The following is a 26,594-nucleotide window of genomic DNA, read 5'->3' as shown; positions in this document are numbered from 1 at the left end:
GGATCAATCATCGCAATGCATCAGACGGATCCTTTTCTAATGTGTAAAAATAAAGCACAGCGCATCAGAACTTCAAAAAAATGTCCTTTATTGCGATAATATTATTTCCTTTCAGGCAGAATGCTATTACATTCTAGAGGTTTTCCTTGAGTAGAAATATCAGCTGCAGTGTAATTTCCTTATTATCAAACAACAAACATCCAAAGCATTACACAAGGAAAGATAGATGTAATTTTATGAAGTGATCAAAATATGAAAATATTTCATCTGTGACCAGATGACAGCGCCTAGATTCATAACAGGAGTAGGCAGCTGATATTGATATGAGTAAAGCTATACAATGGCTATTCAGTAAGTGAATCTTACTGTTTCACACTTGCTAAAAAAGTGACTGCAAACCATTTTATCATTGTTACAAATCCCTTACCAAAAATATTGTATTTGGCATCAAACACTTCAAAAAGGTTATGCAAACATAAGAAAGAATTTAGGTGAACTGATTGACTCTAGGCCTAAGTGAAATATTAACAAAATGGACAGTATTCTACATCGGCGAAACGGCAGACTGACCAATCAGGGGTGACTGCTAAGGCAAACTCAAAGGTATTATCAAGTAGGTATATAGAGAGGTTCCAAAACCATTTCAGATTTTATTAATTTTGTGTTAAATTTATGATGTGTGTATACTGTACAAATTTCATTCTTTTCATACCCCCCCCCCCCACCCCCCCAAAAGGTCAACTACAGCTCTACTGATACACTGCACCCTAATTTTAATTAAAAAGCAAAAAATTTAATTTAAAAAGTTGAGTTTTAAACATTCAAATAGAAAAAATCCCCACCGCCCCCCCACCACCCCAGAATCAGGGAAAATAAGATACTGAAAAACACACAGAAAAAAAGATTTGCTGACATCATCACACAGCACATTTGCTGACTTCAACCTTTTGCATCTTTTGGGTGGAATGTCCAAACAACCCAGAGACATATTTAACTACAATCTCACGCCGTTTGCTCTTCAAACAAGTTATTGTTCATCCTTCAATATCTAATGCAATCACAGCCCACCAGCCCATAATATTATAGTTTACAGTAAATCGGCCATCTAGGTCAAAACCTCATTCAAGAAAAGCCATGAGATGACTGACAGGGCACTCAGTTCTGGATAAGTCCTGGTCCACCTGAGTAGGTGTCTCAAATGATAGAGGACACGTTTCCTAGTACATGACCATTAAAGGTGAGCAAAAAAAAAAAAAAAGGTTAAATAAAGTACAACAAAAAGTTGTTTTCTTCCGTTTATTAATAAGTTTAAATATGCATGTCTTTCCCAAATTTCAAGCCCTTTCCTGTGACAGCCCTTCATAAGACAAATATAATGATGTGACCCCCCTATTAATAAAATGAGGGTAGAATGGAAGGAAGAAAATCTAATGAGTCATGGTAACGGACAAAAAAAAAAGGAAAAGAAAAAAAACTTCAGCTAGAGCTGGAGTAAATACAGTGACCCCTTCTGGACAAACACTGGCACTTCAAGACATTCTCAGGGGGCGAGGCTCCCTAAGCTGGTCAAGTGTGCTCCACAGGGCCGATATTCTATGTTAGTATTATAAGATTATTTTCTGCAAACCGTGCTAATGTGCATCCTGACTTCTGCAGTCTTTAAGTACCCAGGCATGCTAACTTTAGCCTCATGCCTATGGTAGACAGCACCGCCCGGTGCAGTAGATGCCATCAAAAAGGTCAACATAAATCCAAAGTGCTTGTATTTTTTAAAAAAACAACAGAAACAAAATAAAATAGAAAAACTGATTTTGGTTGCATGCTACCATAAAAGGAGCTTTCTACAAAGGTTTGGGTATTGACAATTAAAAGTCTTAGTGTAAAAAAAACAAAAACAAATTCCTTCACTTTCAAGAGCTTAAGGGCAGTGAAGTGATTTGCTTTGTATGCAAGGTAATTTTACAGAATGTGCTCTGAACCTCCCCAGTAGACAGGAGTATCCCATGGTGTTTTTACACAAGGCAAGGTAACATTGTGGTCTGTAAGGAGTGCACAGTGACAAAATCTTCAGAGAAACAGAGTTCATATATACCAAATTCACCAGGGTTTTGTTTATCCCAACCCTTCCCGGTAACTATAGCGACGAGAGCAGAAGAGAGAGGTGGCGCCAGAAGGATTAAGTCTTCTTCTTCAGCTCCTCGAAGCGCTTCGACAGGTCGTCGAAGTCTATGTCTTCGGAGGGGGCGGAGCCTGCGCCGAAGGAGGAGGGGGGGAGCGTGTCCGGGACGGACGGGAGCTCGGGGAGTCCGTCGTTCAGCTGGGAGGGGCCGCCGGGACCTGCGCGGAGAGGCCAGAGCATTACACATCTCACGCTAGCGTTTCACATTACAGCCACAGCACAATCGGACCTGTGCAGAGAGACCAGAGCATTACACATCTCACACTAGCGTTTTACACTACAGCTACAGCACAATCGGACCTGTGCAGAGAGACCAGAGCATTACACATCTCACACTAGCGTTTTACACTACAGCTACAGCACAATCGGACCTGTGCAGAGAGACCAGAGCATTACACATCTCACACTAGCGTTTTACATTACAGCCACAGCACAATCGGACCTGCGCGGAGAGGCCAGAGCATTACACATCTCACACTAGCGTCTTACATTACAGCCACAGCACAATCAAATCAAAACGCCCCGGTTTGGGTAAGGAGTTGGCCTTGTAACCTAAAGGTGGCAGGTTCGAGTCCCCCGCTAGGGCACTGCCGTTGTACCCTTGAGCAAGGTACTTAACCTGCGTTGCTTCAGCATATATCCAGCTGTATAAATGGATGCAATGTAAATGCTATGTAAAAAATTGTCAGTCGCCCAAAGGCTACCACAAAACTAAATGAAAATGAAAATGAAAATGTAAATAAATTAAACAAAAACAAAAAGGTAAAAATCCCACAATGACAGAGAACAAGGTTTTACCTGGTCATTTGAGTGTAAACCTTTTCTTTCCTTAGAACATATTTTATGTCTATATTACATCTATATTACTATGCAACTTCAATCCAGCTAGACTACATGCAAAGAGTAAGAAATGAGATTAACTCACCAAAAACCTGAGGAACAGAGGGTTTGACAGCCAGGTCATCAATCTGAAAAGAAGCAAAGCTCTTCAGGGTACAACGACACCTTTTCCTGCTAAGGATTATCTCTGAAATACTAAAAAAATATCTTTTAAAAATACACTTAGAACTTAAATAAGTCATATAAATATGCACAGTGCCTAATCAAGAGCGATGACTGACATTGGCATCATTACTACTGGCTGACTGGCCAGGTCTGAGCGGCAGCCCATCTGTCTGTCTGTATGTCTGTATGTCTAACCCTGACACAGTAACAGGAGCCGTAACAAACTGTCCTTCCCTGGGGTGCGAGCAGCTGTCCGCCTGTCTGGAGGAGGCAGGGGGCCGCGTGCACTTACGGACTCGTAGGTGGGGGGGCAGCTGGGCAGCTGGGGGGGCAGGCCTCCCCTGGCAGGAGGCTGAAAGTTGGAGAAGCCGTCGTAGGTGCCCATAGGGCCGCTGAAGGGTTCCTGAAGCAACAAAAATAAGTTAAACGCTGGTCGTCCAGTAACTGCGACTGGTAATGCTTCAGAACAGGGTCTAACCTCCGACAGTAATTGAAAATGATGCGTAACTGCCTTCAAATTTGAATGTAAAAAATAAAAAAGTAAATGTGTACGTAAAAAGGAAACCAGATCGAGAAAACTCGACACAAGGTTGCAATAAGATGTACTGTGGAGATGAGATGGGATTGTGTGTGTGTGTGTGTGTGTGTGTGTGCGTGTGAGTCAGTTTGAAATTGAGGCTACATAAAAACATTAAACTGAACGAAGGTTACATCCATTAGAAGCACATACTAACAAGACTGCATTCTGGGAGCATGAGGCACTGCGTAATCCTTAAAGCAGGGGAATTCTTACTGCTCCTTTTGGAGTTGGGTAGTTGAAGCCGATGGGCATGGGCATAGGCATGGCACCTGGGGGGGCAGTGAAGCCCCCGCCACCGCCCCCTCCTCCGCCACCCCCCGGCTTCTTGCTGTCGTTGTTCACGTCTATGAGGTCAGCCTCCTCGCCCACGCAGGCCTCGGGCTGTGTGTAACAGACAGGCGGAGGGGATTGTCAGTGAACCGCATCCAACTGCGCCCCGCAATTAGCATTCAAGTGTCTGAACTGGGGCTGAAATTAAAACACAATTGAGCTTTGCTGGAAAGTTCTTTTTTTTTTTTTTTTTAATTTGAAAGTCGTACCCTAAGAAGGGTGGATTGGTCACCCGTACCACGTCAGAACAAGTTAATGTCCCGTACTAAGCAGGTTTGTAAACGCACTGGTGCACCAAACCAAACATTCTCCTGGGGTTTGATCTTCTCACAGATCAAACCATTCAGGGGACTGTTCAATGAGGCTTGGTCGCACGCAGTTAGCCGGTTATCCATCGAGATCATTTCGAAGTAACCCAGGATTTCTCCAATAGCCACTACAAATGGCCCCGAGGTGTGATTTCAGCAAGAAATAAAATGGAGACGGTTGGCCGTCGGACCCCCTCACCCTGACCATGGCGTCCGGTTCATACGGAACGTTGTAGTTCTTAGCAATTTCAATGAGGTAGCGCTCCACCAGGATCTTGGGAGGGGCCTCCACGCCCAACTTGTGCATCAGCTTCAGGACAAAGGAAAAAAACATTACCAAAACGGACACAGACACACACGCACGCACATGCACACACACACACACACAGACAGGCAGACAAATGTTTCCTATGGGCCTACCCTGTCGTTGACGGTTCCAATCTGGTTTGTCCTACACAGCTTGCCGTACTCCTTGCTGTACTTTGCACACAGCTGATCAGACACCTGCACATGGAAGAGATGAGCACCTCAGCGTAGGAAACTCATACACCAGCCCTGCATTTTGGAAGTCATCCATGTTGTGCAGGGTTCCAATAGTCTACACGGCAAAACTGAATGACTTTTCAAGGACGTTTACCAAAGTGGTAAAGGACTTTGTGTATGAATGAATTCAGACTTCATTTTAAAAACCGCTGCAAAATATTTTTCAGCTTAAGATTCTAAAATTGATGTTCCTGCTTGATCGTCTTGTATTTTTCTGATGATTATCAAATAAATTAAATCAATCAATCGTGTGGAATCAATTATTTGGAAAACAGAATACTGACATTACTGAATTCATAACACTTTCAAAAAATACCTTTCATAAAAGTAGAAAATGTAGCAGAAAACCAGGGACCCTGGGGCACTCAGTATCATCACACCCCGGGATTTCTAACGTTCAGAATCAAGCCCTTCAAGGGATTCAGGATTTAGAGACACCACTATTGGCTGAGCAGTGCAGTGGCTGAGACTAGGAGTGTTTATAAAGCATGTGATGCCTGGTACTCACGATCTTCAGCTCGGAGACCTCAGCCTGCAGCCGTGGGGCGGCCCAGATGAGCGTTGACACTGCCTCCTGCAGACCAGGGTCCAGCTCTCTGCACAGGAGTCACAAGTGTTCAGTCAGGGTTGAGTAACAAAAGGGTTCAGCCAGGGTTGAGTATACAAAAGGGTTCAGCCAGGGTTGAGTATGCAAAAGGGTTCAGCCAGGGTTGAGTATACAAAAGGGTTCAATCAGGGCTCAGTACCATTAATGAAATGAGCTTAGTGTGAGGCTTCCTTCACGAATCTGAATATTGCCACACCAATTACACAACAAGAACAATTTGCTCATTGGTAATCTCTGCATTCTGTTAACCTTAATCTATGTTTTTTTTTTTTTTTTTTTACAGAACACTCTCAGACACCAAAGTCGTTCAGACCAGTCTGCCTACTTGTACTCCAAATCACTTTCAGGGAAACTGACATCAGTGTGTGAGCACTATAGGTTACTGCTAGATCATTATTCATGCCCCCAAACTCACTTCATGGACTGGATGAGACCGAATCGGGTGAGCAGCAGGTCACAGTACAGCTCCAGGATCTCCATGGCCTCCACCAGGTAGTCCTCTCTGATGATGTGCTCCACCCGGATCCGTGCTCGCTCATCCTTACCTGAGGACAGGTAATCTGCTATCTCCTTACGAGCCTTCTGTGCTAGTTCAGCTGCGCGTGCGCGTGTGTAGGGAAGAGACAAAACACCAGAAAGTGAGTCACTCCTAACAAAGTGTCTACAGTGGACAGAACACAGTAATGACATAACATACATTTATCTGCTCTTTCTAAAGTGACATAAAAATAAATTACTAAGAGACAAAATCTATCATTAAACATCTGGCAGAAACTTATTACAAGTAATTTCATTTTATAACAACCATAACAATAATAATAATAATAAAAAGATAAATTTACTGTTTTAGGCTCCAGAACAATTAATGACGCCACCTACACCTGCACCAATATCATAGGCTACACCTCACTAGGGTGCGCAGAGACTACCGGGAAAATGGAAACTCACTCTTCTTCTTCTCCAGGAGTTTTAAGCGGTTGATTACCAGTCTGAGATTGACTCGAAGTCTCTCTGCTTTGAATCCACCACCAAGCATGATGGACACTTCTCTGAAGAACACAGGACACCAAAGTCGTTAGAGGTTTCACTTTGCGGCGCAAGAAAGCAGCTACATCAGATTCGCATAAAAGGATCACGATGTTTCTAAGAACTCAATCATCGACTCTAAAAAGGTAACATAAATTATTCAGCAATTGCCGAGATAGACCGGGTCGTGGCACACTAAAATAGAAGACGCTAATATCATTCCGGAGGAAGAATTCGTGTAAGACATGTGGACAGTGGAAATAAATTCGCTTGGCAACCTGAGATGGGAAACCGCCCACTTGCAAAAATAGATCATACCTGTGGCCAACAGACGATTACGTAAAAGAGGCAACGCAAAAGAAAAAACCCGAAGAATATATAGCTTGTGTGCTTGCACCTTTTGTTTGGAAAACCGGATTCACAAGTTTGACAAGCCTATGTTGACTAATCAAGATACAACTTCAATTCTAGGTTGTGATCCAATCCCTCCATTGACCCACGAGACCTCATCATGAGTCAGCCTTATCATGAGGTGAGACGGGTGACATCACTGTTTACAGTGAAGCATAGTAACAGAGTTAACGTTAGTAAATTGGCTAACATTCTAATGAAGTGTATAAACAGAAACTACGCGATCTTACTACACTGACTCAAATTTACCAGTTCAAAAGCACAGATAATGTTATCTAACTGACACAGTAGAAGTGTTTTGTAGTTTACGTTCCGATGCCATTGAAATTAACTGTTATCATACATAGCTAATCTTATTGTACTTGATATTTATTTAGGCCAGGGCGGTTTGTACATGATCAAGTTTCTTGTTGATCTGAGCCATTTTACTTAGCAATCTATTCGACTGCTCGATATACTAAACTAACTTTAGCTACAAGTCGGCGTCAAGTGGCTTCTTGGGTTTAAGCGTGGTGTTAAACTAGTTTACTAGTTGCTACTCAACGTTGTTCACGAAAGGCTAGCCAAGCTATTATTTATTTCGCTAGCTAATCTGCGAAACCGTCTAGTCAAACTTGGCTAACTTAGTCTAAGTTATAACAGTCGCTTTCCTTCTGTAACTATAGCCGTTGTACCGTTAGCTATAAACGTACCCTGTTAAATTGGAATAGTTTGGGTTTCTTGTTAGCTTGTTTTTGTTTAGTACTTGTTAGTTAGCAGTATCGCCACTTCAGTCTGATCTAAGGGAACGTGAAGATGGCTCCCCATGACGCCCGCTAGCCAAACATCGAATAATTATTAATCACAGTCGCTAAATGAAATTATCAGTTTTAGAAAGAACAAACTTAGTTTTGTTCGATCTGGGAAAAGTAGCATACGATTCAAAAGTGGCATGTCATAGAGCGCTCCCAAACCAGGAAGTAACCCGCTTGTTAGCAGGCGAGCTAGCACAAGCTAACCAACTTAGCTAACAGAAACAACCAAGAATCAAAATCCATATAGCCAGAGATATTCAAACTTGGTGATTTCTTGTGGAAACCGAGAAAACAGTATATTTAGGAGTCCCAATTAGTTATTGAATGGAGACGTCACGTATAAAATGCGTAACCACAAGCAACATACCTTCACGGTGTCTTTCCAGAAATAGCTCTTTGGTTGACTGAATAGTATTTACTTTTTCTCTTCCGCAAAATACGTTACGTTTGACGCAAGGTAATTACGCACAGGTTGCGCCAAAGATGGTCAACGTCAAGATCTATAACTCGTTCCACTTCATAACGGGTTTCCACGCCTATCTATCTACCTATCTATCTATTTCAAGAATGTCATTCAGACTAGTGTGTTGACAATCCAATTGAAAGATTTTCTTTCTTCAAAACAAGCATTGCTTAGGGAACCAAATCAATTTGGCTTTGTAAGAGCACGATCAGTTGGTTTCTTTGCTGCCATATTTTGATGAATGCATTGGGATTTTGCATCAAGATCTGCAAAGATGAATGTCCACTGAAGAAATGCTGATGATTTGTGGTTGCAATGGTTATGTGGAGCATTTATGGGGATGGATGAGAGGCAATGTTAAATTTTACATATTTTTTTATAAATCATATTTTTCATAAACCTCTTTACCAGTCATAAATTCTGTGTAATATATGTGAAATTTTCTTGATTAATTACATGTATTTAAATATTTGTGGCTTTTGATGACACAGCAATTGCAATTATTCAATATGCTGCAAGCTGTTAAATAAAATAAATACAAAAAGCACAATTACTCAGAAATACAAAATCCCTCACATCCAATGTTTACAATATTTCTCAATTACACCATGAAGTCAAAGAACAGTGAGCTTTGTGATGTCACAGTGTCTGAATGCCAAAGTGTCATAATTCAGCTGAGTAGCCAATTGTCCCATACAGTTTTACATAAGAGGACAGCCATTTCAAAGACCCTCACAATTCACACAGAAAAAAATGAACCATGGAGAGGCAGTGGAGTGAGGAAGACGAGTTTGTGGCAGAGCTGAAGGAGAAGCTGTCGGTGATGGACAGTGGAGGGCTTAGAATCGCACTTGGACAAGAGGGGAAAGCATCAGCACCAATTGGAACTGCTGAGGAGGAGCAGGTAATGGGGACAGATGCAAGTGCCTGTCAGCTGCAGATACAGAATGAAAACTTGTGAGTTTTTTTCATGGGTAAACACTGAACTGTGTGAGTGTTGCCACATTAGTACCAAACCAGCCCAGTAGTGCCTGTCAGCTTTTGAGTGCTGTGTGTGAATTCATGCGTACATGATTGTGGGGCGATATGGCTCGGAGGTAAGAGCGATTGTCTGGCAGTCGGAGGGTTGCCGGTTCAAACCCCGGCCTGGGTGTGTTGAAGTGTCCTTGAGCAAGACACCTAACCCCTAACTGCTGTGGTGAATGAGAGGCATCAATTGTAAAGCACTTTGGGTAAAAGCGCTATATAAATGCAGTGCATTTACCATTGTGTGCGCAGTACAATCAATTTTTTTTTTTAATCAACTGAAATTCCAGCTCTGAAGTCATGTATTCTTGCCTTGCTACTCTGTAAAGCGTCTTTGTGACAGTTCTCTGTAAAAGGCGCTATACAAATAAAACTGAATTTAATTATTGTGGCAGCTTAGAGTCAGTCCCTTCCCCCCACCCCCCTCCTCCCCAGACTCAGAGTCCTGATGATGAGGCTGCAGCGAGGCAGAGGCAGCTGGAAGAGGTTAAAAAACAGGGAGAGGAGCGAGAGAAAGAAGAGAGGGAGAAAGACGAGAGAAGCCTGAAGACTGCCCTGGAGGCCGTGCAGAGGAAGGAGAAAGAGTGGAGGGAGAGGGAGAGCCGGGAGCAAGACGCCAGGAAGGCAGAGATCAAGAGGAAGATCGAGGAAGAGAGGAAAAAGAGGAAGGACATCCTGAAGGCCGCCAAGGAAGCGGTGAAGGCAAAGGAGAAAGCGTGGAGGCAGAGGGAGGAGCTGGAGGGGGAGGAGAACTACGGGAGAAAGGGAGAGACGCAAAAGCAGATAGAGCACGAGAGGAGAAACGGAAAGCACTTCCTGAAGGAGGTCAAGGCAGCGATGAGGAGGGAGGAGAGGATGAGGAAGGATTGGGAGAGGGAGAAGAAGCGGGAGGATGAGGAGCAGAGGATGAAAAGGGCAGGGAGGACAGGCAGTGAAGAGGAGCAGGAGAAGAAGAGGAAGGAGCTCTTGAAGGACGTGAAGGACACTTTGAGAAGGGAGATAAGGAGGGAGAAAAAGGAGGAAGGAGAGGAGGAGGGGGCTGACATGGCTGAGATTAAGAGGCAGGAAGAGAAGGAAGGGGAAAAAAGTCACATAAATTCGGAAGGAGGAAGAGTTGAGGGAGAAGCAGAAGCACAAGAAAAAAATCAGGCCTGATGAAAAGCAGGCAGAAGGATGACAAGAAGAGAGGGAAGAGAAGAGGAATACACAAAAGGAGAAAAAGAGGACTCGGCTCAGAGAGACAAGACCACGACTCATGTCAGATTTTGGGGTGCAGACACCGTGAACACGTTTCTGGGGTTCTGCAGGGCGATGGAAAGATGCTTGTAATGTAATCGCGTGCCGCTGAGAGCCAATCCTTCAAATAAAAGTGTAGCAACATAAAAGCTTGTTTCAATGAATCTTCTGGCGGTGACCGGTTGTAGAAACCTTGGGTGATCACAAAATGCATCAGTTCATGAGATTCTACATCACGGAAATGATACGATGACAAACAATGAAAAGACGAATGGCTGAAGCTGGTTGAGGGCCATTTATATATTTGCATGTTAACAAAATGCGGAGAGGGAGTGAGCCCTCATTCCTTATACGTAAAATGGACATGGTTCCAAAAATAAGGGCCAGTAATTAATAAATTTGTTTCATTACCACATCGAAGATGTTTGACTGTCAATCGTCCTTTCGTTCACACAGAGCAGAGTGGCGCAGCGGAAGCGTGCTGGGCCCATAACCCAGCGGTCGATGGATCGAAACCATCCTCTGCTAATTACTTTTTACAAAAAAATAGACAGAGGAACAGGCGGCACATGTGAAACTTATCAAGTAAATAAGAAACAACCTGGTAAATTTCACAGTGATGAGGTGAAACTGTATGGAACTATTACAAAGTTTAGAAAAGCCAGTCCTTGTTTGATCCCTCTTACACACCCCCTTCCATACCTCACCCAACCAGCACAACCATCCACTCCAGGTCATTCATTAAGTATGCATGGGCAAGGGGAAGAGGACTTCTTCCCCCTCTGGCAAATACATGAAATGTGGGCCTTTCTTTGTCTGAGCTTCAGATAGTCATCATAAATGGGTTATTATCAGGCCATTAACATTGGTTGCTGGGGACATCTGGTGGTGGAGGATTTTCTGTAATCTTCTTTGTCTTTCTAATAACATTCAATAGTTTAGCAATATATATATATATATATATATATATATACACGCATATACGTACATGTGTTTCCCCTAGTGCAACTACAGTAGAGGGTACAGGAAGGAGTGAAACTCTTTTCTCCAATTACAGGAAGTCTTCAAGATCATTATAACAATGCGCTCACTCAACCATGGCCCTCCCCCACCACCCAGCTCAGAGTAATGACTCTCACATCCAGTAACACAGGTCATTCAGCAGAGTGGCGCAGCGGAAGCGTGCTGGGCCCATAACCCAGAGGTCGATGGATCGAAACCATCCTCTGCTAACTGCATTTTACAAAAGAAAGACAAGGAAACAGGTGGCACATGAAACAACCAGGTAAATTTCACATTGATGAGGGAAAAATTGTATGGAACTATTACAAAGTTCACAAACTATCGCATTAAAACTGTCGGTATACATCTGAATTATATATATGGGAGAGTGTTTTCCACTAAAGAAAATTTAACAATGACAAGGCAGTGTTGAATGTCTGATCCGTCTTACACACCTCCACCCTTCCACACCTCAGCCAACTAATACAACCATCCTCTCCTGGTCATTTATGACGTATGCATCGGCAAGGGGTAGAGGAGTTACAGGAAGTCTTCAAGATCATTATTATAATGAGGACCCTCAACCCCACCCCTCCCCCACCACCCAGCACAGAGTAATGACTCTCACATCCAGTATCACCGGTCATTCAGCAGAGTGGCGCAGCGGAAGCGTGCTGGGCCCATAACCCAGAGGTCGATGGATCGAAACCATCCTCTGCTAAGCTCTTGCTGGTTTTAGCAAAGACAATGGAATGTTATACTTGCAAAACTCATGTTTTGGAAGCATGAAATACTGCAACACAATGTCCTGTAGACATGCCTCCAAAGTTTAGATAGTCTCTCCTCGTTAGTTTAAAACTAAAACCAATGAGTGTCTAATCTTAGGAGGTGTGTCTTAAGGACACTTTGTTAAAGTAGTTTGTGCTTCAAGAACGTGAATTCCACAGGTGCAACAAACCCTTATCTTTATTAAAATAGGAAAGAGCTTAGCAGAGGATGGTTTCGATCCATCGACCTCTGGGTTATGGGCCCAGCACGCTTCCGCTGCGCCACTCTGCTGAGCACGAGTTTCTGGGGATGTTGCAGTGTTGACTCTAAGCTGGGAGTTTGTGAGATAGAGTAGTTTGCGTCACAATAATGAGCCCATTCATACTTAATGAAAGACCAGAAGACCAGGGCCGTGATACAGCAAGGGGCAACAGTGTTCTCTGTCGCCCCCTACAGGGAGCCCGTACCGCCCTATCAACAGAGTCATATCTGCAGGGCACTCACACAGAGCAGAGTGGCGTAGCCACACCTGGTACACAGGTTAATGACCCATGGGGTTACCTTAATAACCCACCTTCAGCAGAGTGGCGCAGCGGAAGTGTGCTGGGCCCATAACCCAGAGGTCGATGGATCGAAACCATCCTCTGCTAACTGCGTTTTACAAAAGAAAGACAAGGAAACAGGTGGCACATGAAGCAACCAGGTAAATTTCACATTGATGAGGGAAAAATTGTATGGAACTATTACAAAGTTCACAAACTATCGCATTAAAACTGTCGGTATACATCCGAATTATATATATGGGAGAGTGTTTTCCACTAAAGAAAATTTAACAATGACAAGGCAGTGTTGAATGTCTGATCCGTCTTACACACTTCCACCCTTCCACACCTCAGCCAACTAATACAACCATCCTCTCCTGGTCATTTATGAAGTATGCATCGGCAAGGGGTAGAGGAGTTACAGGAAGTCTTCAAGATCATTATTATAATGAGGTCACTCAACCCCACCCCTCCCCCACCACCCAGCACAGAGTAATGACTCTCACATCCAGTATCACTGGTCATTCAGCAGAGTGGCGCAGCGGAAGCGTGCTGGGCCCATAACCCAGAGATCGATGGATCGATTTTTTTTTAACGAAAAAATAGACAGAGGAACAGGTGGCACATGTGAAACTTATCAAGTAAATAAGAAACAACCAGGTAAATTTCACACTGATGAGGTGAAATTGTATGGAACTACTACAAAGTTTAGAAAAGCCAGTCCTTGTTTGATCCCTCTTACACACCCTCTTCCATACCTCACCCAACCAGCACAACCATCCACTCCTGGTCATTCATTAAGTATGCACGGGCAAGGGGAAGAGGACTTCTTCCCTCTCTGGCAAATACATGAAATGTGGGCCTTTCTTTGTCTGAGCTTCAGATAGTCATCATAAATGATTATTATCATGCCATTAACATTGGTTGCTGGGGACATCTGATGGTGGAGGATTTTCCGTAATCTTTGTCTTTCTAATAACTTTCAATAGTTTAGCAATATATATATATACGTACGTATATACACGCATATACGTACATGTGTTTCCCTTAGTGCAACTACAGTAGAGGGCCAGAGTACAGGAAGGAGTGAAACTCTTACAGGAAGTCTTCAAGATCATTATAACAATGCGCTCACTCAACCATGCCCCTCCCCCACCACCCAGCTCAGAGTAATGACTCTCACATCCAGTAACACAGCTCATTCAGCAGAGTGGCGCAGCGGAAGCGTGCTGGGCCCATAACCCAGAGGTCGATGGATCGAAACCATCCTCTGCTAACTGCGTTTTACAAAAAAAACACACAAGCGAACTGGTGGCACATATGAAACAACCAGGTAAATTTTGCAGTGATAAGGTGAAACCGTGTGGAACTACTACAAAGTTCACAAACTATCACATTATGAATGTAGGTATACATCAGAATAACATATATGGGCATGTGTTTTCCACTAAAGAAACCCATATGACTACTCATCTATCCACATATGAACCTACTGCAGCCTGCTGCAAGATGCGAAGCTGCCACTTCCAAAGTCTGGATACTGACACATTGTCCCATCATTTCTGCTTTTTAGTTCTGAGGTCAAAGTTGCTTACAAGGTTTTTTCTCAGTTTCATTTGCTTTGCACTTTCACCTCTTTCGATATCTTTAAAACTACACTTTTCATAAGTATTTGTCGTCATTGTTGTGGGCACAGTGATCGTTATGCACAGTACTCCTGGTCTTACGGTTCATCTGGCATTTTTACAAACTACTGTAATGCAATATCTTGTAGAGCCAACTCTCCTAAGTTTAGACCCTTTCTTGGTTGTTGCTTCTAATCTGCTTGTTTAGGTGCAAACAACTGTGCTTTCTCCACAGTACACATTGCAGGACCGTGATACAGCAAAGGGCAACACTGCTCTCTGTCGCCCCCTACAGGGAGCCTGTCCCGCCCCATCCACACAGAGTCACATCTGCGGTACTCACACAGAGCAGAGTGGCGCAGCGGAAGCGTGCTGGGCCCATAACCCAGAGGTCGATGGATCGAAACCATCCTCTGCTAAGCTCTTGTTTGTTTTAATAAGGAACAGGGAATGTTGCCCCTGACAAGCTCGTGTTCTGGAAGCATTACATATTACATTACAGGCATTTGGCAGATGCTCTTGTCCAGAGCGACGTACAACAAAGTGTATAACCATAACCAGGAACAAGTATGACGAAACCCGGAACCCACTCTGCTGGATGAGGGTCACCTCGGGATGTTGCAGTGTTGACTCTAAGCTGGGGGTTTGTGAGATAGAGTAGTTTGCATCACAATAATGAGCCCATTCATACTTAATGAAAGACCAGAAGAGCAGGGCCGTGATACAGCAAGGGGCAACAATGTTCTCTGTCGCCCCCTACAGGGAGCCTGTACCGCCCCATCCACACAGAGTCACATCTGCATAGCACTCACACAGAGCAGAGTGGCGCAGCAAACCATCCTCTGCTACACCCTTTTCTATTTTAATAAAGAGAAGGGTATGTTGCACCTGTAGTACTCACGTTCCTGAAGTAGACTACTATAACAGTGTCCTTTGGACACACCGCTTAAGATAGGATACTAAAACCTCATTGGTCCTCATTTCTACAGACAAGCTCAGAAGTGGCTGGTTTTGTGTTCTGCACTTGAGTCAAAGGCTGAATCCAAATGTCAGCACTCCAGACAAGCTGACTTCGGTCTTGCACACTGGGACATTGATTGAATAATATCATTGTGTTTAGCCCTGCTTCCAACAACATAAGGCCACTTTAATATGTAAATTTAGTAAAAGTAAATTTAGTAAAACAAAGGAAATGTGTCAACCAACCAACTTAATGGCTTGAGAATAACCTGGAAAGCAACTTTGACTTCTGTAGACCAAGGAATCGGCCAGTTCTGAGCTTGTCTGTAGAAATGAGGACCAATGAGGTTTCAGTATCTTTTCTTAGGAGGTGTGTCCAAAGGACACTGTGTTACAGTAGTTTGTGCTTCCAGAATGTTGGTTCTACAGGTGCAACATACCCTTATCTTTATAAAAACAGAAAAGGGCTTAGCAGAGGATGGTTTTCATCCATCGACCTCTGGGTTATGGGCCCAGCACGCTTCCGCTGCGCCACTCTGCTGGATGAGAATTGACTCGGGATGTTGCAGTGTTGACTCTAAGCTGGGGGTTTGTGAGATAGAGTAGTTTGCATCACAATAATGAGCCCATTCATACTTAATGAAAGACCAGGAGAGCAGGGCCGTGATACAGCAAGAAGCAACAGTGTTCTCTGTCGCCCCCTACAGGGAGCCTGTACCGCCCCATCCACACGGAGTCACATCTGCATAGCACTCACACAGAGCAGAGTGGCGCAGCCACACCTGGTACACAGGTAATGACCCATGGGGTTACCTTAACAACCCTCATTCAGCAGAGTGGCGCAGCGGAAGCGTGCTGGGCCCATAACCCAGAGGTCGATGGATCGAAACCATCATCTGCTAACTGCATTTTACAAAAGAAAGACAAGGAAACAGGTGGCACATGAAACAACCAGGTAAATTTCACATTGATGAGGGAAAAATTGTATGGAACGATTACAATGTTCACAAACTATCACATTAAAACTGTCGGTATACCTCTGAATTATATAGCCTATATGGGAGAGTGTTTTCCACTAAAGAAAATGTAATAATGACAAGGCAGTGTTGAATGTCTGATCCGTCTTACACACCACCACCCTTCCACACCTCAGCCAACTAACACAACCATCCTCTCCTGGTCATTTATGAAGTATGCATCGGCAAGGGGTAGAGGAGTTACAGGAAGTCTTCAAGATCATTATTATAATGAGGACCCTCAACCCCACCCCTCCCCCACCACCCAGCACAGAGTAATGACTCTCACATCCAGTAACACAGCTCATTCAGCAGAGTGGCGCAGCGGAAGCGTGCTGGGCCCATAACCCAGAGGTCGATGGATCGAAACCATCCTCTGCTAAGCCCTTTTAACAACAACAACAACAACAACAACAACAACAAAAACAAAAAAAGACAATGGAACTGTTTGCACATATACGAAATGGTCTGAACGACCAGCAGAGGGCAATATTGCTCCCCAGGAAACTGCTCCCATTAAAGCTCCTCATACTGACAAGATATTGACATATAAAATTCATTACTGACTGTAGCCACCTGAGCAGTCTAGATCAGGTTTTATTTAGTAGGCTTGTTTGTCAGAGTTTGGAAAGTTTTGAGGAGAACTGCAATGTACTGTGTTTACAAGGGTGTAACTGATATTAGTTTGAGCTTTTCAGACCCACGTTATAGGCAGGGCAAGATGGACAACACTGTTCTCTGCCGCCTCCTACAGGAAGTAACTGAGATCATTATTGTAAAGCGTTTCTAAGCCCCCCGCCCCAGAGTCACATCTGCATGTTATTCCCACAGAGCAGAGTGGCGCAGCGGAAGCGTGCTGGGCCCATAACCCAGAGGTCGATGGATCGAAACCATCCTCTGCTAACAACTTTTTACAAAAGAAATACAAGGGAACAGGCGTCACATGTGAAACAACCAGGTAAATTTCACAGAGATGAGGTGAAATTGTATGGAACTACTACAAAGTTCACAAACTATCACATTAGTACTGGTCGATGGATCGAAACCATCCTCTGCTAAGCCTTTTCCTATTTTAATAAAGAGAAGGGTATGTTGCATCTGTAGTACTCACGTTCCTGAAGCACAGACTACTATAACAGTGTCCTTTGGACACACCGCTTAAGATAAAAATACTAAAACCTCATGGTCCTCATTTCTACAGACAAGCTCAGAAGTGGCCGATTCCTTGTTCTACACTTGAGTCAAAGGCTGAATCCAAATGTCAGCACTCCAGACTAGCTGACTTCGGTCTTACACACTGTGACGTTGATTGAATAATATCATTGTGTTTAGCCCTGCTTCCAACAACATAAGGCCACTTTAATATGTAAATTTAGTAAAAGTAAATTTAGTAAAACAAAGGAAATGTGTCAACCAACCAACTTAATGGCTTGAGAATAACCTGGAAAGCAACTTTGACTTCTGTAGACCAAGGAATCGGCCAGTTCTGTGCTTTCCAGCAGAAAGTTGGACTAATGAGGAGAAAGTATCTAAACTCTGAAGGTGTGTCTACAGGACATTGTGTTCCAGTGTTTCATGCTTCCGGAACGTGAGCTTGTCACAGTGGCAACATTCCCAGGTCATTATTAAAGCCAACAAGAGCTTAGCAGAGGATGGTTTCGATCAATCAACCTCTGGGTTATGGGCCCAGCACGCTTCCGCTGCGCCACTCTGCTGGATGAGGGTTGACTCGGGATGTTTCAGTGTTGACTCTAAGCTGGGGGTTAGTGAGATAGAGTAGTTTGCATCACAATAATGAGCCCATTCATACTTAATGAAAGACCAAGACCAAGACCAAGAGAGCAGGGCGGTGATACAGCAAGGGGCAACAGTGTTCTCTGTCGCCCCCTACAGGGAGCCTGTACCGCCCCATCCACACAGAGTCACATCTGCATGGCACTCACACAGAGCAGAGTGGCACAGCGGAAGCGTGCTGGGCCCATAACCCAGAAGTCGATGGATCGAAACCATCCTCTGCTAAGTTCTAGCCAATTTTAATAATGACAAGGGAATGTTGAGTGTCTGATCCCTCTTACACACCTCACCCAAACACCTTGCTCCTCATTAGTCCAAATTTCTGATGGTAAGCACAGAAGTGGCCAATTTCATGGTCTACAGAAGTCAATGTTGCTTTCCAGGTTATTCTCAAGCCATCAAGTTTGTTGGTTGACACATTTTCTTTGCTACTTTCTGCCCCACCAATAGACAATGACAAGTAGCTACATTGCAGAATGGCAAGTACATCTCAGCCACTCCCAGAAATGCAAGTCTGCACATCCCATTCTCCTGTCTGTCCGAGAGCAGAACCCAAGAAGCAAGGATGCGGTAATTATTAGGCAATTATTAGTATTGGGCTAATACTTTTTTATCCCAAACCACAGCCAAGAACTGTGGAAGTGAAAAATGTTCCCCATGGAATCCACTGAAACTTACAGGCCAGGGAACTTGAAAAACATGAACGATATTATGCATGGATAAAGCTATTCACATAGCCTTTCGCACATGTACATACTAAACACAGCTTTTGGACAGCATGTCCAACAACATAAGGAAACTTTAAGAACTAAATTTCTCAGCTTTTAGAAAAGCCAGTCCTTGTTCGATCACACACCTCCAGCCTTCCATACCTCACCCAACCAGCACAACCAACCTCTCCTGGTCGTTCATTAAGTACGCATGGGCAAGGGGAAGAGGAGTTACAGGAAGTCTTCAAGATCATTATAACAATGCGCTCACTCAACCCCAGCCCTCCCCCACCACCAAATTCAGAGTAATAACTCTCACATCGAGTGACACAGCTCATTCAGCAGAGTGGTGCAGCGGAAGCGTGCTGGGCCCATAACCCAGAGGTCGATGGATCGAAACCATCCTCTACTAACTGCTTTTCACTAAACAAAAGACAAGGAAACAGGCAGCACATGTGAAACAACCAGGTAAAGTTTGCATTGACGAAGTGAAATTGTATGGAACTACTACAGTACAGGGCCATAGAACAGCAAGGAGTGCAACTGTCTTCTACCACCCCTTAACAGGTAGCCTGTCCCGCCCCATCCACACAGAGTCACATCTGCAGAGGACTCACACAGAGCAGAGTGGCGCAGCGGAAGCGTGCTGGGCCCATAACCCAGAGGTCGATGGATCGAAACCATCCTCTGCTAAGTTCTTGCTGGTTTTAGCAAAGACAATGGAATGTTATACCTGCAAAACTGCAACACAATGTCCTGTAGACATGCCTCCAAAGTTTAGATACTCTCTCCTCATTAGTTTAAAACTAAAACCAATGAGTGTCTAATCTTAGGAGGTGTGTCTTAAGGACACTGTGTTAAAGTAGTTTGTGCTTCAAGAACGTGAATTCTACAGGTGCAACAAACCCTTATCTTTATTAAAATAGAAAAGAGCTTAGCAGAGGATGGTTTCGATCCATCGACCTCTGGGTTATGGGCCCAGCACACTTCCGCTGCGCCACTCTGCTGAGTGAGGGTTACCTGGGGATGTTACAGTGCTGACTCTAAGCTGGGGGTTTGTGAGATAGAGTAGTTTGTGTTACAATAATGAGCCCATTCATACTTAATGAAAGACCAGGAGAGCAGGGCCGTGATACAGCAAGGGGCAACAGTGTTCTCTGTCGCCCCCTACAGGGAGCCTGTACCGCCCCATCCACACAGAGTCACATCTGCATAGCACTCACACAGAGCAGAGTGGCGCAGCCACACCTGGTACACAGGTAATGACCCACGGGGTTCCCTTAACAACCTTCATTCAGCAGAGTGGCGCAGCGGAAGCGTGCTGGGCCCATAACCCAGAGGTTGATGGATCGAAACCATCCTCTGCTAACCGTGTTTTACAACAACAACAAAAAAGACAAGGAAACAGGCGGCACATGAAACAACCAGGTATATTTCACATTGATGAGAGAAAAATTGCATGGAACTATTACAAAGTTCACAAACTATCACATTAAAACTGTCGGTATACATCTGAACTATATATATGGGAGAGTGATTTCCACTAAAGAAAATTTAATAATGACCAGGCAGTGTTGAATGTCTGATCCGTCTGACACACCACCACCCTTCCACACCTCAGCCAACTAACACAACCATCCTCTCCTGGTCATTTATGAAGTATGCATCGGCAAGGGGTAGAGGAGTTACAGGAAGTCTTCAAGATCATTATAACAATGCGCTCACTCAACCCCACCCCTCCCCCACCACCCAGCTCAGAGTAATGACTCTCACACCCACTAATGCAGCTCATTCAGCAGAGTGGCGCAGCGGAAGCGTGCTGGGCCCATAACCCAGAGGTCGATGGATCGAAACCATCCTCTGCTAAGCCCTTTTTTATTTTAATAAAGAGAAGGGTATGTTGCACCTGTAGTACTCACGTTCGTGAAGCACAGACTACTATAACAGTGTCCTTTGGACACACCGCTTAAGATAAGATACTAAAACCTCATTGGTCCTCATTTCTACAGACAAGTTCAGAAGTGGCCGATTCCTTGTTCTACACCTGAGTCAAAGGCTGAATCCAAATGTCAGCACTCCAGACTAGCTGACTTCGGTCTTACACACTGTGACGTTGATTGAATAATATCATTGTGTTTAGCCCTGCTTCCAACAACATAAGGCCACTTTAATATGTAAATTTAGTAAAAGTAAATTTAGTAAAACAAAGGAAATGTGTCAACCAACCAACTTAATGGCTTGAGAATAACCTGGAAAGCAACTTTGACTTCTGTAGACCAAGGAATCGGCCAGTTCTGTGCTTGCCAGCAGAAAGTTGGACTAATGAGGAGAGAGTATCTAAACTCTGAAGGTGTGTCTACAGGACATTGTGTTACAGTATTTAATGCTTCCGGAACATGAGCTTGTCACTGTGGCAAAATTCCCTGGTCATTATTAAAGCCAACAAGAACTTAGCAGAGGATGGTTTCGATCCATCGACCTCTGGGTTATGGGCCCAGCACGCTTCCGCTGCGCCACTCTGCTGGATGAGCTGTATTAGCGGATGTGAGAGTTATTACTCTGAGTTTGGTGGTGGGGGAGGGGCATGGTTGAGTGAGTGCATTGTTATAATGATCTTGAAGACTTCCGAAACCATCCTCTGCTAACTGCTTTTCACTAAACAAAAGACAAGGAAACAGGTATCACATGTGAAACAACCAGGTAAAGTTTGCATTGATGAAGTGAAATGATATGGAACTACTACAGTACAGGGCCATAGAACAGCAAGGAGTGCAACTGTTTTCTACCGCCCCTTTACAGGTAGCCCGTCCCACCCCATCCACACAGAGTCACATCTGCAGAGCACTCACACAGAGCAGAGTGGCGCAGCGGAAGCGTGCTGGGCCCATAACCCAGAGGTCGATGGATCGAAACCATCCTCTGCTAAGCCCTTTTAACAACAACAACAACCCAAAAAAAAGACAACGGAACTGTTTGCACATATACGAAATGGTCTGAACGACCAGTAGCGGGCAATATTGCTCCCCAGCAAACTGCTCCCATTAAAGCTCCTCATACTGACAAGATATTGACATAAAAAATTCATTATTGACTGTAGCCAACTGAGCAGTCTAGATCAGATTTTATTTAGTAGGCTAGTTTGTCAGAGTTTGGAAAGTTTTGAGGAGAACTGCATTGTACTGTGTTTACAAGGATGTAACTGATATTAGTTTGAGCTTTTCAGACCCACATTATAGGCAGGGCAAGATGGACAACACTGTTCTCTGCCGCCCCCTACAGGAAGTAACTGAGATCATTATTGTAAAGCGTTTCTAAGCCCCCCCTCCCCTCCAGAATCACATCTGCATGTTATTCCCACAGAGCAGAGTGGCGCAGCGGAAGCGTGCTGGGCCCATAACCCAGAGGTCGATGGATCGAAACCATCCTCTGCTAAACCCTTTCCTGTTTTAGCAAAGACAAGGGTATGTTGCACCTGTAGTACTCACGTTCCTGAAGCACAGACTACTATAACACTTTCCTTTGGACACACCGCTTAAGATAAGATACAAAAACCTCATGGTCCTCATTTCTACAGAGAAGTTCAGAAGTGGTCGATCCCTTGTTCTACACTTGAGTCAAAGGCTGAATCCAAATGTCAGCACTCCAGACTAGCTGACTTCGGTCTTGCACACTGTGACGTTGATTGAATAATATCATTGTGTTTAGCCCTGCTTCCAACAACATAGGGCCACTTTAATATGTAGCCTAAATTTAGAAAAGTAAATTTAGTAAAACAAAGCAAATGTGTCAAGCAACAAACTTAATGGTTTCAGAATAATCAGGAAAGCAACATTGACTTCTGTAAAGCAAGGAATCGGCCAGTTCTGTGCTTACCAGCAGAAATGTGTATTAATGAGGAGAGAGTATCTAAACTTTGGAGGTGTGGCTAGAGGACATTGTGTTCCAGTGTTTCATGCTTCCGGAACGTGAGCTTGTCACAGTGGCAACATTCCCTGGTCATTATTAAAGCCAACAAGAGCTTAGCAGAGGATGGTTTCGATCCATCGACCTCTGGATTATGGGCCCAGCACGCTTCCGCTGCACCACTCTGCTGAGTGAGGGTTACCTGGGGATGTTGCAGTGTTGACTCTAAGCTGGGGGTTTGTGAGATAGAGTAGTTTGTGTCACAATAATGAGCCCATTCATACTTAATGAAAGACCAAGAGAGCAGGGCCGTGATACAGCAAGGGGCAACAGTGTTCTCTGTCGCCCCCTACAGGGAGCCCGTACCGCCCCATCAACACAGAGTCACATCTGCATAGTACTCACACAGAGCAGAGTGGCGCAGCCACACCTGGTACACAGGTAATGACCCATTGGGTTCCCTTAACAACCCTCATTCAGCAGAGTGGCGCAGCGGAAGCGTGCTGGGCCCATAACCCAGAGGTCGATGGATCGAAACCATCCTCTGCTAACTGCATTTTACAACAAAAAAAAGACAAGGAAACAGGTGGCACATGAAACAACCAGGTAAATTTCACATTGATGAGGGAAAAATTGTATGGAACTATTACAAAGTTCACAAACTATCGCATAAAAACTGTCGGTATACATCTGAATTATATATATGGGAGAGTGTTTTCCACTAAAGAAAATGTAACAATGACAAGGCAGTGTTGAATGTCTGATCCGTCTTACACACCTCCACCCTTCCACACCTCAGCCAACTAACACAACCATCCTCTCCTGGTCATTTATGACGTATGCATCGGCAAGGGGTAGAGGAGTTCCAGGAAGTCTTCAAGATCATTATTATAATGAGGTCACTCAACCACACCCCTCCCCCACCACTAAACTCAGAGTAATGACTCTCACATCCACTAATGCAGCTCACTCAGCAGAGCCTGCAACAGCCAGAGTCAACCCTCACCCAGCAGAGTGGCGCAGCGGAAGCGTGCTGGGCCCATAACCCAGAGGTCGATGGATCGAAACCATCCTCTGCTAAGCCCTTTCCTATTTTAATAAAGATAAGGGTATGTTGCACCTGTAGTACTCACGTTCCTGAAGCACAGACTACTATAACAGTGTCCTTTGGACACACCGCTTAAGATAAGATACTAAAACCTCATTGGTCCTCATTTCTACAGACAAGTTCAGAAGTGGCCGATTCCTTGTTCTACACTTGAGTCAAAGGCTGAATCCAAGTGTCAGCACTCCAGACTAGCTGACTGCGGTTTTGCACACTGTGACATTGACTGAATAATATCATTGTGTTTAGCCCTGCTTCCAACAACATAGGGCCACTTTAATATGTAAATTTAGTAAAAGTAAATTTAGTAAAACAAAGGAAATGTGTCAATCAACCAACTTAATGGCTTGAGAATAACCTGGAAAGCAACTTTGACTTCTGTAGACCAAGGAATCGGCCAGTTCTGTGCTTTCCAGCAGAAAGTTGGACTAATGAGGAGAGAGTATCTAAACTCTGAAGGTGTGTCTACAGGACATTGTGTTCCAGTGTTTCATGCTTCCAGAACATGAGCTTGTCAGGGGCAACATTCCCTGGTCATTACTAAAGCCAACAAGAGCTTAGCAGAGGATGGTTTCGATCCATCGACCTCTGGGTTATGGGCCCAGCACGCTTCCGCTGCGCCACTCTGCTGGATAAAGAGTGATTCGGGATGTTGCAGTGTTGACTCTAAGTTGGGGATTTGCGAGATAGAGTAGTTTGCGTCACAATAATGAGCCCATTCATACTTAATGAAAGACCAGGAGAGCAGGGCCGTGATACAGCAAGGTGCAACAGTGTTCTCTGTCGCCCCCTACAGGGAGCCTGTACCGCCCCATCCACACAGAGTCACATCTGCATAGCACTCACACACAGCAGAGTGGCGCAGCGGAAGCGTGCTGGGCCCATAACCCAGAGGTCGATGGATCGAAACCATCCTCTGCTAAGTTCTTGCTGGTTTTAGCAAAGACAATGCAACACAATGTCCTGTAGACATGCCTCCAAAGTTTAGATACTCTCTCCTCATTAGTTTAAAACTAAAACCAATGAGTGTCTAATCTTAGGAGGTGTGTCTTAAGGACACTATGTTAAACTAGTTTGTGCTTCAAGAACGTGAATTCCACAGGTGCAACAAACCCTTATCTTTATTAAAATAGAAAAGAGCTTAGCAGAGGATGGTTTCGATCCATCGACCTCTGGGTTATGGGCCCAGCACGCTTCCGCTGCGCCACTCTGCTGAATGAGAGTTACCTGGGGATGTTACAGTGTTGACTCTAAGCTGGGGGTTTGCATCACAATAACAAGCTTAATGGCTCCCCACAGGTCATTACTTGTGCTGCTTACACACCTCTTAAGTCTGCATACTTGATAGCCTGAGAATAACCAGGAAAGCAACTTTGACTTTTGTAAAAACAAGGAATCAGTCACCTCTCAGCTGGTCAGTGGACAAGAGGAGCAATAGTCAGTTTCTTAACTGAAGCTCGGTATACAAACTCTGGATTACAGTATTTTGTCAAAATGCCAGATGAGCTGTCAGATCAAAATTTGGATTCCTTGAGCTCATTCATGTATTACAGTCAAACCAATATCAATACTCCACCTCCAAAACCCTCAGCACAAGAGTCAACACAATTAAAATTTATTTTAAAAAATTTGCCACAATAGCCAAAATTATGTATAAATCTTACACTGATAATGAATCACTGTTAACATTTCACTCATGAATACCACCTTTTTCTAGTTAACAAAATGACTATCTCTGATCAGAGTGACGTAGGTAGGCCTATTCACTTCATGAAATACCTTCAATTTAAACCACAATTAGCATACAATCTAACAAGTAGTCAATATAAATTATACATGCAACACATGTTATGTAAATTTAACAAACCCCCGGAGCTGAAGTGAAACTAACCAAAGGAATTTTAATGACTCGCGAACAGCTCGTATACATCGACGATGCAATGAGCTAATACAGCGACCTCGCTAATTTACATCAAACTATCGCTTACAAATCTACCAAAACTATGCACTAAAACTTTAATATCACGCAATATTAATCACAATATGAAACGACAAAAATTACGAACCTTGTACCTTTATCAATCAGGAACTAAACAATCAAAAGATCCAACATTTCGCTTTGTTTGGAAGTTTTTCCACCCTGTTTCAAGTCTCAACTTTTTTTTTCGATTACCGGGATGTTAATTTCAAATTAAAGGCCCAATTAATACAACTAAAATAAGGTGTCTAATACGAAAACGCCCTTATGTGGAAACTAACAGAGAAAAAATAAACATGAAGGTACTGGATTGCCGAGTATATCAGGCCAAAAATAAGGGTGTGCTAATTTACAAATAATAAGAGGCATCTCGAAACACAGGTAATGACCCATTGGGTCCCCCTGATAACTTTCATTCAGCAGAGTGGCGCAGCGGAAGCGTGCTGGGCCCATAACCCAGAGGTCGATGGATCGAAACCATCCTCTGCTAAGCCGTTTTAACACCAACAACAACAACAAAAAAAGACAATGGAACTGTTTGCACATATACGAAATGGTCTGAACGACCAGCAGAGGGCAATATTGCTCCCCAGCAAACTGCTCCCATTAAAGCTCCTCATACTGACAAGATATTGACATAAAAAAATTCATTACTGACTGTAGCCACCTGAGCAGTCTAGATC

General features: G+C 43.9%; 2 protein-coding genes across 4 annotated transcripts; one reads left to right on the top strand and one right to left on the bottom strand.

Annotated features, from left to right (window-relative positions):
• Positions 1-1,282: 1,282 nt before the first annotated feature.
• ist1 (IST1 factor associated with ESCRT-III) lies at positions 1,283-26,078 on the bottom strand. 3 transcript variants are annotated; one of them, XM_035419401.1, is made up of 10 exons: positions 26,000-26,078; positions 6,501-6,601; positions 5,968-6,148; positions 5,454-5,541; positions 4,823-4,906; positions 4,602-4,712; positions 3,978-4,145; positions 3,477-3,587; positions 3,105-3,147; positions 1,283-2,337 (listed from the first exon to the last, which is right to left on the bottom strand). In XM_035419401.1, exons 2-10 carry the CDS (start codon positions 6,586-6,588, stop codon positions 2,177-2,179), a joined length of 1,035 nt encoding a protein of 344 aa, XP_035275292.1. In that variant the 5' UTR covers positions 6,589-6,601; positions 26,000-26,078; the 3' UTR covers positions 1,283-2,176. The 3 variants fall into 3 exon arrangements, with proteins under 3 accessions (XP_035275292.1, XP_035275291.1, XP_035275293.1); XM_035419400.1 differs by lacking the exon at positions 26,000-26,078 and adding an exon at positions 8,151-8,254; XM_035419402.1 differs by lacking the exon at positions 26,000-26,078 and adding an exon at positions 8,151-8,254 and having other exon boundaries at positions 3,105-3,111.
• LOC118228184 (vicilin-like seed storage protein At2g18540) lies at positions 7,024-10,427 on the top strand. The gene is made up of 3 exons (XM_035419521.1): positions 7,024-7,110; positions 8,994-9,150; positions 9,708-10,427. Exons 2-3 carry the CDS (start codon positions 9,007-9,009, stop codon positions 10,425-10,427), a joined length of 864 nt encoding a protein of 287 aa, XP_035275412.1. The 5' UTR covers positions 7,024-7,110; positions 8,994-9,006.
• Positions 26,079-26,594: the final 516 nt, after the last annotated feature.

This window comes from Anguilla anguilla, chromosome 5 (genome assembly GCF_013347855.1).
Source record: "Anguilla anguilla isolate fAngAng1 chromosome 5, fAngAng1.pri, whole genome shotgun sequence".
Lineage (NCBI taxonomy): Eukaryota > Metazoa > Chordata > Actinopteri > Anguilliformes > Anguillidae > Anguilla > Anguilla anguilla.
This window is presented reverse-complemented; position numbering and strand designations above follow the sequence as displayed.

Coding starts and splice junctions, on each gene's coding strand:
- LOC118228184 (XM_035419521.1), top strand. CDS start 9,007: ATGGAGAGGCAGTGGAGTGAGGAAGACGAGTTTGTGGCAGAGCTGAAG. Junction 9,151..9,707: donor GAACTGCTGAGGAGGAGCAG/GTAATGGGGACA, acceptor CCTCCTCCCCAG/ACTCAGAGTCCTGATGATGA.
- ist1 (XM_035419401.1), bottom strand. CDS start 6,588: ATGCTTGGTGGTGGATTCAAAGCAGAGAGACTTCGAGTCAATCTCAGA. Junction 6,149..6,500: donor ACTCCTGGAGAAGAAGAAGA/GTGAGTTTCCAT, acceptor GCGCACGCGCAG/CTGAACTAGCACAGAAGGCT. Junction 4,146..4,601: donor AACCGGACGCCATGGTCAGG/GTGAGGGGGTCC, acceptor TGTTACACACAG/CCCGAGGCCTGCGTGGGCGA.